Source organism: Cervus canadensis, chromosome 6 (genome assembly GCF_019320065.1).
Source record: "Cervus canadensis isolate Bull #8, Minnesota chromosome 6, ASM1932006v1, whole genome shotgun sequence".
Taxonomy (NCBI): domain Eukaryota; kingdom Metazoa; phylum Chordata; class Mammalia; order Artiodactyla; family Cervidae; genus Cervus; species Cervus canadensis.
In genome coordinates, this window is record NC_057391.1 from 36604587 (window position 1) to 36619375 (window position 14789).

The 14789-nt window shown below is 40.1% G+C and overlaps 1 protein-coding gene across 2 annotated transcripts in view; it reads left to right on the forward strand.

Moving 5' to 3' along the window:
* Positions 1-14789, forward strand: part of EIF2AK4 (eukaryotic translation initiation factor 2 alpha kinase 4) — a 100682-nt gene that overhangs the window by 30651 nt on the left and 55242 nt on the right. For both annotated transcript variants that reach the window (XM_043471439.1, XM_043471438.1), the window contains exons 7-11: positions 3322-3437; positions 6526-6683; positions 7570-8105; positions 13019-13125; positions 13722-13879. In XM_043471439.1, the coding sequence (XP_043327374.1) occupies positions 3322-3437; positions 6526-6683; positions 7570-8105; positions 13019-13125; positions 13722-13879 (1075 nt within the window). The remainder of the gene's footprint in view (positions 1-3321; positions 3438-6525; positions 6684-7569; positions 8106-13018; positions 13126-13721; positions 13880-14789) is intronic.

Consider the following 14789-nt stretch of genomic DNA (forward strand, 5'->3'; position numbering starts at 1 on the left):
ACTTGATGAGAACTTATTTGCTAAAGGCCAGACACTGTTCTGAGTCCTAGGGATTCAGTAAATAAGATCAAGATAGACTCTGGTTTTATGGAGCTTGTATTGTAGTTGGAAGAGACTGTCCACAAGCAAACCAGAAGTTGTCAGATAATGACTAGTGCTCTGCAGAGAATTTAATTGGCTGTCTTGAAGAAAGACTGAATTGTTACTTTAGATTGGGTGTTTGGAGGAAAGAGTCCAAGAACTGGATCCTGAGTGACTAAAGGACAGTGGCTTTAAACTGAGGGGCACATATACTGGATCTGGATGAAGGGAAGGAGCCAGCTACTCAGCTGAAAAGAACAGCCGGTATAGAAGACCCCAGGCTGGCCTAGGCTGGTCCTGCCCAGAGCTCATCAACCAGGGCAGCATGGCTAGAATGACCAGTTATGGAGACAGTGGTTCAAGGGGGCAGCAGGAGCAGATCACAAGTGAGGTCCTTGTTGGTTGAATCAGGAGTTCAGGTGTACTGAAAAGCCGTTTGAGGTTTTAAAAAGGAATACGGTATCACCTGATCCATGCTGAGTGAAGTTCTTCCTGGCTGCTAGTGGAGAACGGAGAGCGGGGCAAACAGTAGAGGAACGGCTCATGCGTCTCGTGTCATACCACTCCCTCTCCCTCACCCTCTGCACGGTGGCCACACTCATCACCCAGTCCTTCACACACACCGAGCTCCTTCCCATCTCATGGCCTCTGCCAGTTTCTCTACCTGTGATGCTCTCCTTCAGTTTACTTTGCGTGGCCGACTCCTTATCACTCAGTTCTCCCCTCACACGTGATCTCCGATGCCTTCCCTGAGCACCCCACACTTTAGCTACTTGTTCTCCAATTTCCTGCTTTATTAAATTTCTCCATAGCAGTTACTGCTAGCTGAACTTCATATTCATTTGTTTGCTTTTTAATTGTCTTCTCCTTTTGTGAAAGTATGGGGTTCTTGCCTCTGTGTTTTCTTCAGGGCCTGGCACAGTGCCTGGCAGGGACAGGGTAGGTGCTCAGTAAACATCTGATGAAGGGAGGGAGGGAGGCAGGAAGGATGATAGAAAGGGACAGATTGTCTTTTTGGCCCTGGTAGGGTCTGCAGTCTCTTTAACCAGGGCAGCTCTGCTCTTCTTTTTTGTGTGGGATACATCAAAAACCAGTAAGTCTTTATGTAATGAAAAGTCTCCACTGTGTAAAACAAGAGAAAGAGAGCAGAAAACCCCTGACTATTCTAGTGGAAAGAGCTTAAAGGCTTGATTCTCAAGTACCTGGCCCCTTGGCCCAGCTTTTCACTGATGCACTTTTGCCTTTGTTGGGCAACTTCACTTTCTATGTCCTTAATCATTCCCTGGCCTTAAGAATTTGTGGACACACATGTAGTACAAGAGACTCAAATCATAATAGGTTTTCTCAGCAGTGTGGGAGGGTTTTAGGGGAGGGAATTGAAAGTGGCAAGGCTAGTTAATAATGGGGAGAAATTTGGTGATAACCTGAACAAGGCAGGGAAATTGGAGAAGAAAGGCTCATACTTAGGAATCAGTTAGTTGCAGGAGATTTAGGAGCTCAGGGAGACGTGCACATTTTGACTAGTGAGGCAGAATGGATGACTATGCCACCAACCAAAAAAAGAGCCCAGGAGAAAAATCCAGTTGAGAGTGAGTAGGGGTACGTGGCAGTTTCATTGACTTTGCAGTAGCATGAAGAGTGAATGGAAGGGACAGTCATGGAGACAGCAAGTGTAGAAGTTAGAAAATGAAAAACAAGATGGTGCAGGAGATTGAGGGAGAGGAGGATGGACATGGGAGAGATTTATGGGCTGAAGATAAGGAGCCAATGGAGAGGGACAGATTGAACATAAAGAAGAGAGGGACTAACTGATGGATCAGGGTCCCAGAGGAGACTTCAGGGGTGGAACTGAGGACAGGGTAGCTGTCCTTCCTCTGAGTCTGAGAAAAAGAAAAAATGGCTCAGGTGCCAAGTAACTTTCTAGGTGGACCCGCAGAAAGTGTGGGTTTCACTGCTCATTGCTTCATGGTCTCAGTGAATGTGGAGGTCAGAATCACACTCACAATGAGAGGACTGCTTCCTAGAGATTTGTGCCTCATCATAGCATTTCTAACAGGTGTCCTATCCTGACCATCAAGGGCATTCTTCCTTGCCTCGTCCCTGCAGAGCTCTCCCAATTTAGTTGTAATTTTTGCATTGTAATCTGGCTTTCCACTCAGAAAAAAAGGGAAAGAGAAAAAGAAGGGTTAGACTTTGAGTGTGGGGGTTGGGCATTCTGTAGTATGGGGCCCAGTTCGAGTGACTAGGAATCTGTAGTGCTCTTAAGCCCCGATTTTGCAGCTTTCTCCAGATGTGCGTGTACACAGGATGTGGGGTCAACATGGACTTGTGTTAAATCACTTCCGTAGAACTTCTGTGATGATGGAAATGTTCTCGATCAGTGCTGCCCGCTGTGGTAGCCACTAGTCACTTGGGGCTGTTGAGTACCGACATACCTCAGAGATGTTGGAGGAGCAGACCACCACAATGAAATGAGTATCACTGTGTAGTGAGTCACTTGAATGTTTGGATTCCCAGTGCATGTAAAAGTCATGCTTATACTGTGCTGGAGTCTGTTAAGTTTGTGATAGCACTGTATCTTAAAAAAAAAAAAAAAAAAAAACAGTTCACATACCTTAATTTAAAAGTGTTACTAAAAAAATGCTAAACATCTGAGCCTTCAGTGAGTCATGGTAGTAACTGAGCACAGATCACCGCAACAAATACATAATAATAATGAAAAAGTTTTAACTATTGCAAGAGTTTCAAAAGTGTGACACAGACACATGCAGTGAGCAAATGCTATTGGAAAAATGGTGCTGATAGACTTGCTTATTAATACAAGGTTGACACAAACCTTCAATTTGTTTAAAAAAAAAAAAAAGCAGCCGTAGTATCTGTGAAGTTCATTAAAGTGGAGCACAATATCACAATACAATGAGGAATCCCTGCACTTAAATGTGCCTACTCAAGTTGAAGAACTGAATTTTTAATTTAATTTAGTTGTGATTGAATTTAAGTAGCCACATGTGGCTACCATACAGGGCAGCACCCATCTAGAACAGGGTTTGTAGAGTTCACGTGGGGAAGACTCCGTGGCGAGTGGGGGCTTGGACAGCTTTCCCATTAGCACCTCCAGCTCAATTCCCAGCAGAGACTGCTATTGTACAGTGAATTGACTAGTAAGCAGGAGAAAATGGAGGGGCACAAATTTCCTGTGTTAATCTTAAAAAAAAATCATTGTCCAAATTTATTTTGAAGGCGAGAACGTCAGTATTCTATGTGTAGTAGTGAAGATTCTCCTGGCTCTTGTGAAATCCTGTATTTCTCTGTGGGTAGTCCTGATCAGCTCATGGTGCACAAAGGGAAATGTATTGGTGAGTAAACTAGCTAAACTCGTTTGAATTATTCTAATTACGCAAGTTAGTCATGAAGGAACAGGGGAGAATAGACACTACGTCGTCTAGACCAGCGTGGTTGCAGAAAAACTCTGTAAGCTGACAATCATTCTAACTCCTGTTACTGATGACCAAAAGTAGAAGTCACTCAGCTTTCCATTTCTGTAAGATAGAAATAAAACCCCAGGATGTTGGAAATATTGTTAGCAGAAAGACAAAATTTGTCATCATTAGAATTAGCCAAACTTTTCAAAACCAAGTTGGTTGAAATATTATGAATCTGTAATTTTGCATCATGTACATCTGTTACTGAAGAAATATGTCTAGAAAAATGAGTTCTAATGGCTGTGATCTTTGAGGGTTAAGTCTCATTTTCTTAATTTGCTATCCACCTGCTTAGCATTTTCTTGCTTGGCATCCTGTACCAGACCAGGAAATTCACTTTATTTTCTATTTGTTTTATTTATCAGTTTAGCCATCTTATTTAGCAGATGGCTATTTGTAGTGAGTCTTGTTCAAAAATTTATTTGAATTGTTTATATTAAAATCAAGTTTTCCATGTCTACTTCCTTTGCTCTAAATGTACATCATCTTTTATCAGTCATACAGATACAGCCACTAATTGGTGTAGGGACCACTTGCATATGGTGAATTTGACAGTTAAGTTTCATTTTCAATCCCATGAGTATTCTCACCAGAGCTAATAGGCAGCTAAATTGCCTAAATCAAGTTTGCTTTCTTTTAAAGGTATCTTTTTTTCCTTCCTCTTTGAGGAGATGTACACAGAAAGGGAAGTTGCCAGGGAGAGGGCAGCAGGTAGAGAGAAAAGAAACCAAGCATCTGAAGAGTCTGTGATCTGAACACGTAACCTGGGCTGATGGAGGCGGCGTGGACTGTGCAGGATTCTGCACATAGGCAGAGCCTGTCCTCCTCAGACACAGCCACCGTTTGGGAAGGTTTAAGACCTTGCTAGAGATGATTTGCTTTGGTCTTGAGGCTGTCCTTGACTCTAAGGCATTTCTGACACATGAATTGGCAACATAAAACTCACTACTTTTAATGGTCTGGGGAAATCAGGAAGGCAAATCAATCCAACTGTGTATTACCTTACCTTGGCCTCCTAGTCTCCTTGGTACTCATTAGACGGATTCACCTTTGTTAATACCCTCATTAGGAGACACATTTGCAATCTGAACTTTTTTTAATGTAAAACCACCAAGTAAATTATTTATTTTGTTTTCTCACAATGGGTTTAGTTTCTAAAATGGGTCCTAATTTTTTAAGAAATGGTTTTGTGAAAGATCAACTAATTAACATTTGCTTTTCAATTTAAAGCTGTTGGACCTAGAGGGAATCAAGAATTTCCCCAGATATTATTCCCTGTATATTAATATTAAAGCACTGGAAAGACTTCTATATAAATGATCACACAGTGGAGTATCAGTCTGAGCTCTTATGGTAGCATTTTCCTTCAGACTTGTTTCAGTGTGTTCTTTTGTCCTTTTTATTATCCCCACAACACAGAAGTGGCAAAAGGTGGGTGGCAATAATAGAATTACAATACAAAAAAAAATGCAGCCAGCAATTACAAAATACCCACTTAGTCCCAGCTGGGGATATATATATTGCAAGACATTGTGCCATATAATTCACAAATTTAATTAGGCTTTCTGTACATCACATCACATTCCATCCCGTTAATATTTACTATCCTGTATCTCCAACATGTGCTGCATAGATCCTGCATTCCACAGGTTGCTTACTTTGGTTGACAGATTTTCAGACACTAGGGGTTTTTATTTTTATTTTCCCTTAGCTAAGAATGTCCAGAATTATTTATAACTAGTGTAACAGATCATTTCAATTAAAATTAAAAATCTCTTAAATTGTCCCCATATTTATGAAGGATCACTGCCTCTCTCGGTGAGTTAGTTCAGCCACATTTCTCTAGACTGTTTTTGCAAAAACTACTTTGTCTTGTGAATACAGGTTACTTTACTTTTCATTATGAAGATAATGTAGCATCATGGAAAACTATTATTTACATGGTAAGAGAAAAAGAATAGATCAGTAGTTTTCATTTGGGGTGCTTTTGTTCCCTAGGGGACGTTAGTTGATATTTGGATATTTTGATGATTAACACTAGGGTGGAGGTGCTACTGGCATCTCATGGATAGAGGAGAGGGCTGCTGCTAAACGTCTTACAGTACACACAACAGCCCCCTTCAACAAAGGGTTTTCTGGTTCCAAATGTCAGTAGTGTCGAGGGTGAGAAACCCTGTTATATGTGCTACAATTTGGTAAATTAGGGGAAAAAAGGTAGAAGGTTCTAGAAGAAAAAGACAAACTGGTGATATTGTGGGTGATATTTTTCTCCACTTCCAATTTTTTGGTGATTTTTCTATTACAGTCTTTAATAAAAATTTAGATTTTTATAAAAAATTTTGGGGCATTACAAAAATTTAGCTCTCCCAGGCATAGGTGGACACCATATGCCTATCACGAAATAAATGTGTCTCTCTCAAGCACTTCAAATTTAAACTCTCATGAATTGTTCCTTCCCTCAAAGCCAACTTCGTATTTACTGAGCATATTCAGATTTTGTGTTTAGAAGATCATTGATGTATTCAAATTTCTGAGTTACTAAAAGCTGTTTTCACTATGCATGCTAATCTTCATTGATGGAGCATTCCTGGTTCCAAACTCCTTCTGTCAATGTTAGTTGGTATTTAGCTATATGAAGATTACACTACCACACCAGCAGGCACAGTTGTCAGAGGTGGTTATGAAAATAACATTATGAATACCAGCTAGTGGAAGAAAACATTGATCTGATACTAAGATCTCATTGTCAAATATTGTCCCTTTATAAAATTTAATATTTTAAAGTTCAGAGTATATTGTTAAAACACCAAAAATTGGTTACAAAAGAGCATGTATTACATGAAATCACATTTTTCTTAGTACATAGTATCCATTGTTGAACAAATGACTATTCCCTTTTTTTTTTTTATGTCCACAGAAAATATACCAATGATACTTAATTATATTTTCTTTCAATGTGCAGGCAGTGATGAGCAGCTTGGAAAATTAGTTTACAATGCTTTGGAAACAGCTACTGGCAACTTTGTCTTGTTGTATGAGTGGGTCCTTCAATGGCACAAAAAAATGGGTCCATTCCTTACCAGTCAAGAAAAAGAGAAGATTGATAAGTGCAAAAAGCAGGTAGGCATCCAGGATGGCTCACTAAACAAAAGGACTAACCTGGAGTTTAAGGCAGCGACAAGACCCAGTAACTCAGCATTTGACTGGCCAGCGAAGAAGACCCAGAATGCGATGAGATCTGTTCAACCAGAGGGGATGGTGGAGGATCATAGGTGTTCCCAGACCCTGCTGCCTCTTTCAGAACTTTCAGAGCATGGTCCAGACTCCTGCAGCTGCTTCTCAACCTCCTTTCTTAGCTCTTATTATTCCATTAATAGCTCTCTGTCTCCAGCAGGGACTAAAGAGCACTTCACAACTGTGCTATTTGCAATCATTTGCATTTTCTCAGTCTCTTGAAATATTCACAACTGCATTTTAGGGGACTGGAGAATTGTATAATTCATTCATAATACTTAGCTAAAGGAGAACATTTAATATTGCATTGCTACATAATAAATAAAGAGGTTATAAAACAATAGGTGAAGCATCATGTTTGGAAATGTATGTGTATTTATTACAAAAAGAAAAACTGAAAGTAAATACACCAAAATCATAACAGTTGTCTTTGAGTGGTGACCATAAAGATAAATTGTGGGATTTTTCTTTTGTATTAGTACCTATTAAAATTTTGACAGTGAATATTTATAATCAGGAAAACTTATTTTAAAATTAATGTTTCTTTTTTCTGGTGGCCATATTGCAAAAGAAACTGCTTTTGAAACTTGTCCATCTTTAAGAACTATTAAGTTGACCATGTGGTTTAGGGGAGGACTCAGTTCAGGGCATATTCCTTCTCCTTGCTGTCGGAAAGTACATATTCTATTCAGATATTTCACTTTTGTGGTGAAACACTAGTTAATGCTGACCAACCCAGCTATCATCATCTTACTGTTTTTATCCATTCCAGATTCAAGGGGCAGAAACGGAATTCAGCTCCCTGGTGAAACTGAGCCATCCAAACATAGTACGCTACTTTGCGATGAACCTCAAAGAGCAAGACGATTGCATCATGGTGGATATTTTAGTGGAGCACACGAACGGGATCTCCCTCGCAGCCCACCTGGGCCACTCAGGCCCCATCCCGGTACATCAGCTTCGCAAGTATGCAGCTCAGCTCTTGTCAGGCCTCGATTACTTGCATAATAATTCCGTTGTGCACAAGGTTCTGAGCGCATCGAATGTCCTGGTAGATGCGGAGGGCACCGTCAAGATTACGGACTACAGCATTTCTAAGCGCCTGGCAGACATTTGCAAGGAGGACGTGTTTGAGCAGACCCGGGTTCGTTTCAGTGACAGTGCCCTGCCTTATAAAACCGGGAAGAAAGGGGATATTTGGCGACTCGGCCTTCTTCTGCTCTCCCTCAGCCAAGGACAAGAGTGTGAAGAGTATCCTGTGACCATCCCTAGTGACTTACCAGCTGATTTTCAAGATTTTCTAAAGAAGTGAGTGTCATTTAGATTTTTCTCTTAACTGCATTTTACTCCTTTCCTTTTGATTGTGCTTGAATGTGCTTAACATCTAAGTCATGTGTATAATCTGAAAAGTGAAGAACGGGTTTCAACTTACGTCTTTGTTCTCCCAGTCCTTTCCCAGCCACATATGTTCTATTTTCTCACTTAGGTTTATTGTTCTCATAACTCCTATGTTCTTTTAAATTCAGTTGGACTTAAGAATAGACTTTCAAACTACTTTTTGGGGACTGCGTGATATACGCTAAGAAGTCAGTAGGGACTGCTGCTAGGGGGAGAAATGCCCCAGGTATTCCAAATGGTAAAGGCCACCTTTACTGCTGGCTCCTAAGGGGTCAAAGACAACACCTCCCATTTATGAAACAGCTTTAGGAGTACGATTCTGCCCCTAGTTTTTCTTAACCATTCTCCTTCATTAGCAGTGTCCCATTCAGCCAAGTTGTAGAAAGCAAATGACTTCCTTGCCCTAGTCAGAGGAGTCTCAACATCCATAAATTACAGGTACAGATTTAATTACAGAGCCAAGTGTTTTTGTTTTTTTTAATTAAGATATAGCTGATTTACAGTGTGTTAGTTTCAGGTATGGTGAGTGAAAGTCGCTCAGTCATGTCTGACTCTCTGTGACCCCACGGACTACACAGTCCACAGAATTCTCCAGGCCAGAATACTGGAGTGGGTAGCCTTTCCCTTCTCCAAGGGATCTTCCACACCCAGGGATCAAACCCAGGTCTCCCGTATGCAGGTAGATTCTTTTCCAGCTGAGCCACCAGGGAAGCTCAACAATACTGGAGTGGGTAGTCTATCCCTTCTCTAGTGGATCTTCCCGACCCAGGAATCGAATCCAGATCTCCTACATTGAGGTGGATTCTTTACCAGCTGAGCCACAAGGGAAGCCCAGTTTCAGGTCTACAGCAGAGTAATTCAAGATGTTTGCAGATTATACTCCATGGTAGGTTATTACAAGAAAATGGCTATAATTCCCTGTGGTACATAGTACGACCTTGTTGCTTATCTGTTTTGTTTATCTGTTGCAAATCTGTTGCTTATCTGTTTTATATATAGTAGTTTGTATCTTTAAAACCATACCTCTAATTTGTCTGTTCTATCTACTTTGAGATAGTCCTTACTGAGGTTTTCCTTTGGCCAAAAGTCTTTGTCCTGGTCCTTCGATTTAGTGATTCCTTATTTTGCCCTGTCTCTGTCTAAGCTACACCTTGGTTCTCTCAGTTTCTCTGTAAAATAAGATCCCTTAGTCTGGGTTTTTCTAGACATTCCCCTGGTCCTGCAGAAGTGAACCTGGACTGGTTTCTTCCCTTTCTGACACTATCATATTTTCCACCTTTTTTTCTCCCCCAACCATTCACTTTTACTCACTTCATCATTCCCTATATTTCTTTTACCCTTTACATTTCTTCTCTTCTCATCTATTCCAGCTGCCATTTGGCCTGATCTATAATATTATTATTTCCTGTCACTCAGTTGTTCTTACCCATTACAGAAGTGAAAGTAGCTGCACTTATATTTAGATAGATAGTTTGTGTGTACCATTAAATAGAAGTAGACGTGCCTCACAGACATAGAGATCAGACTGTGATAGCCAGGGTCAGGGATGGAGTGGGAGTTTGGGGTTGGTAGATGCAAACTATTATGTATAGAGTGGATAAAACCAAGGTCCTACTGTATAGCACAGGGAACAATATCTAATCTCTGAGGATAAACCATAGTGGAAAAGAATATTTTTAAAAAAGATGTATATGTATGCAAAACTGAATTACTTTGCTATATAGCAGAGATTGGCACAACATTGTAAATCACCTGTAATTTAATTAAGAAATAAATAAATAGAAGAGACACAATACACAAAGTTGTAGAAAGTGGCTAACGATTCTTGATGCTGTATTCTCTCAATGTATATAAACATCTAAAATTTCTAAAGAAATCTTTTATGATTTCTCTTTAATGCAGTAGAACTTTTAAACTATTTATAAAAGCACCCTGAGATGAAGTTGACTAAAAGGACATCAGAGGGAAAATGGGGATAGAACCACTCATGGAAAGATTCATTTTTTCCTTCAGAATGTCACCTTTAGCTTTCTGCCCTTCCTCCTTGGTCAAGAATAATTGAGTAAAGGTTAGTAATATAAACAAACACTGGGAAGTTTAAGTAGAACATATCTTTCATATTTAATAGTAAAATGAAGGACTTTATTTTAGAAACTAGGAAAGTAGCCAAAACTTTCCTATTTCTCCTCTTAGAGAACAGCTCTATGCTCTGTCAGTTTTGAACTTGAGATCAGCACCATTTCTTATTCTATTAATAATATGGTTGTCCTTTAGATTGAGTCATATATTTCTCTGTCTTCCTAAAGTGGTTTGATAGACTGCTTATTTAAGAAGCAGATGTATAGTATTGTTTTACTACCTTTGCTGTCTAACCCCAGTTAACAACAACAAAAAATCATTCCCAGACAAGTGTAGTAGCATTTCATTTGTAGTTACATTTTTACTTATTGGTGAACATCCTTTGAAGAAAGGTTTTGTTTCACATCAGTCTCTGTGATAGGATAGAGTCCAGAGTCGAAGCCAGACAGCTCAGTTCATATTCTACCTTTATCCCTCACTGGTTGAGTGACTTAAACTCCCTACTCTGAGTCTTTTCCTCCAAAAGACAGGGATAATAGCAAATAACATAACAAGACACCTAAGGATGGAAAGCACCTAAGGATGGGGACTGGTTGCCAAGAGAACCAACCATTTGATTTAGGGTTTGAAAGTTTCAGTCCTACCCCCACCCTCCATGGAGAGGGAAGGGACTAGAGGTTGAATGGATCACCAATGGCCAGTGATTTAATTGTTCACACCTATGTAGTGATGCCTTTGTTAAAAACCAAAAAGACAGGATTCAGAGAGCTTCCAGGTTGGTGAACACATGGAGGTGATGGGTGGGTGGTGGCCCAGAGAGGGCAGGGAAGTTCCAAGCCCCTTCCCATGTACCTTGCTCTCTGCATCTCTTCCAGCTGACTGGTCCTGAGTTATATAGCCTTTTACATTAAGCTGATAAACTAGTAAGTAAAATGTTTCTGAGTTCTGTGAGCTGCTCTAGCAAGTTAATTGAACCCAAGGAGGAGGTCATTGGAATCTCCATTCCATCGGTAGCCCATTGGTCAGAAGCACAGGTGACAACATGGACTTGTTATCGGTGTCTCTAGTCAGGGTAGGGAGGGAAGTCTCATTGGACTGAGCCCCTAACCTCTGGGATCTGATGCTGTCTCCAGGTAGATAGTGTCAGAATTGAGTTGAGCTGTATGACACTCAACTGGTATTGGGAAATTGCTTCTTGGTGTGGGGATACATCCTCGCCTCAGTAAAATTGGGTGCAGAACATTTTATGTAGTCAAATGAAGAAAGCAGTTGATGAAAAATATGTACAGGATGATGTCTTTTTTAACTCTTTGTTCACAAATTAAAACTATATCTTTTGCTTGAGTGGTTGTCCAAGACTTTATCCTTATCAGTAATGTTTTAATATTTGCAAGGAGAAAGTATTCACATGTTAGTGATGTAATTAAAAGTTAATTTTTAATTTAGGGGACAATACAATATCTTTTACAAATGCTTTTATTGCAATCTTTTCTTTCCTCTCAAGGTATGAAATTAGGAGTGCTTTACTTTTCAGTACTGTGCCATGAGAAAATTAAATATTACCTTTTATGGTAGTTGCTGTCACCACTTCATAGGTGTAGATTTAAGTCCATAATTCACAATGATGATTGATTGTTTTAAATACCTTTTTATAATTAGGGCCACGTGCTACCAAGCGGTGCTACTTGGGTCATTGTTATGAAAGCCAAGCAGCTTATTGGATTAGTTAGAACAGTGATTCTCAGACTTTCTCTTGGATTGAATCCAACTGGAGAGCTTGTTAAAGTGCAGATTACAGCCCAACCCCCCATAGTTGCTGATTTACTAGGACTAGGGTAGAAAATGGGTAGTTCTAACAAATTTCCCAGGTGATACTGATGCTGCTGCTCAAGGGCCCCCACTTTGAAAAACACTAGCTTAAAGGTATGGCTTGTTTTCATTATTAAACAAATTGTTTGTTAGAACATTAAACATTAAACAGAAAGGCTCAAGGAATGATAATTAAAAGAAACTGGGTGGTAATATGGGCTTCCCAGGCGGCTCAGTAGGTAAAGAATCTGCCTGCAATGTAGGAGACACAGTGTAGGGAAGATCCCCTGGAGGAGGGCAGCTCACTCCAGCACTCTTGCCTGGAGAATCCCATGGACAGGGGAGCCTGGCGGGCTGTAGTCAGTAGGGTCGAAAAGAGTCAGACACAACTGAAGTGACTGAACACATACGCAGGTGATAAAATGTGGGACTTTTGAGAAGTTGTTCTTAATTGTTACCAGCATACTTCAAACTATGATGAACAGGCTGCATCTAAAGTTTGTCACCTTGGGCCCCAGCCCTGCATCAGCTAGCTGTCTGATTTGCTTTTCCTTTGGAAACTCTTACGACTGGTCCCCAGAAAGGCTTAGGGTAGCATGGCAGGTCATTAAGCTATTAGTGGAAGTGAAAATTCATGACCTACTTGTGCTATCTTATCCTAGGCTTTTAAAAATATTAAAAAATGAGTCAGTCTTCTGGCCTCTGGAAACTATACTTTTTTTATTCTCCCACTTATGCAGCCTGGTGCTTGGCATATAAATCCTACAAGAATGTTTATTAAATTAAATTCACTTAGGGGCACATTTTGGTCCGCAAGTAACTTGATTTCTCTAATGTGTATCTTCGAAAGATAAACCCATAATTAAAAGCCTTGGATTACTTTATTTAGCATTTATTTTGTGCATTGCTGAGATTCTTTTTTCCCTCTCACTGAGGTGTGTCTGCTTAGATGACAAGGAAAGATGGAGTCCTCAGCAGTTGTTAAAACACAGCTTTATAAATCCTCAGCCTAAAATACCTTTACTGGAACAAAGTCCGGAAGGTGAGTCTGTTACCATTCTTTTCTGATAGCCTATTTAACATAAATTATTTTGAAAGTCTACATAAACCTAAGACTGCAAAGGACTGCATGGATCATTTATTTTATCTATCTTATGCTGAGCTATACATAAATCCATTCATTGATTGTGTCTTGTGTACATGGAGGTGTTTGGCCATCCTGGTTTTTCATAGCTCCTCTGATGGAATGTCTGGCGGTGCAGCCTCTTCACGTGGATTCACCCTTATCATGTCACCCTCACTGCCTTGGAACTAGTTTTCCCTGCTGTTACTCAAGTAGCAGATGAAGGAGCCTCAGTAGAGACTGGGATGATCAAGAGACCTGGATCTGGCTCCTGGCTCTGTTGCTCAGTCATTTCTTTACCCTCAGTTACCCTCCCTGTAGACTTGGGCTAATTAAATATTTCTACCTACTTTAAGGCATACCAGGTGAGGAAAGTATTAAAGGGTCAGCCAGGTAAGAGGTACTTTTTAAAGCTCCTCGGCTGGGGCCCCTTTCTCCCATGCCTGTATCGTGGTTGGATGTTGCAGCTCTTCTCTATTTTCAATTACTCAGTTGCCTCTCTTGTTTTATCTCAGATTCTGGAGGACAAGATTACGTGGAGACTGTCATTCCTAGCAACCAGCTACCCAGTGCTGCGTTCTTCAGTGAGACCCAGAGACAGTTTTCCCGCTATTTCATTGAGTTTGAAGAATTACAGCTTCTCGGCAAAGGAGCTTTTGGAGCCGTCATCAAGGTGTGATATAGAGTTGTCCCTAGCCCCTTTTAGAGCTCCTTCCCTGTTCCATCTCTGTAAAGGTAGGGATTTATATTTTGAGGGTAGGGAGGAAAGTGAATACAACTATTTGAGACAATGATCATCTTCCCCTTAATGTAGTTAAAGGCTTTATTTAAAGTTACACTAGACACATAAAGAATGCATCGTTCCTCTTCCCTTGCTTGATGCAGTGCATTAACATGATAACCACATGATTATAACAGTCCCTCAAGTGGAGTCAAGACCTCTGCATGAAGAATGTTTTTGTGTGCTTTGCTTCAGAAAGAAGATTGTTCTCTTTTTCTCCCATTTGCTTTTAGAGTCGCTGTAGCTAAGAGAGTTACAAGGTTAGAACTGAGATGGAATTCAAACTGGGAAATGGCCCAGATGGTCTTAATGGCTTTTATTTTCCAGCTCTTACCGAGATGGAAAACTAGTGATACGTTATTAAGGTATGCTGCTGTTAGGTCTTGCCTTCCTCATTCCAGGCTATTTGGGCAACTTTTATTATCATCTTCCCCTTGAGAGAGAGAGTTCAGTTCTTTTTTGTGTAATTTAACTATTTTGTTAGAATTTAACAGGCCCAGATTACCGTTATCAAATCCATATGAGAAATATGTCATCTTACCCATAAGAAGGTAGCCCACCATCAATAGAGCAAATGTCTGTTTAGGATTCTGAGAGTATTATTAAAAAGCTTTGCCTGTCTCACTGTGGAAGGCCTTTTACACTGAAAAAAGAAGCAAATGAGTTTTTCTGTAGTAGGGACAGAAAGACAAACTTCAGCAAGTTTTCCAAAAAACAAAGTCATAATATCATGGAAAATTTTCAACTTTTTTGAAAGTGTAGACATTAGATGACTAAATAAATCTGCTTTGGGCAGACATAT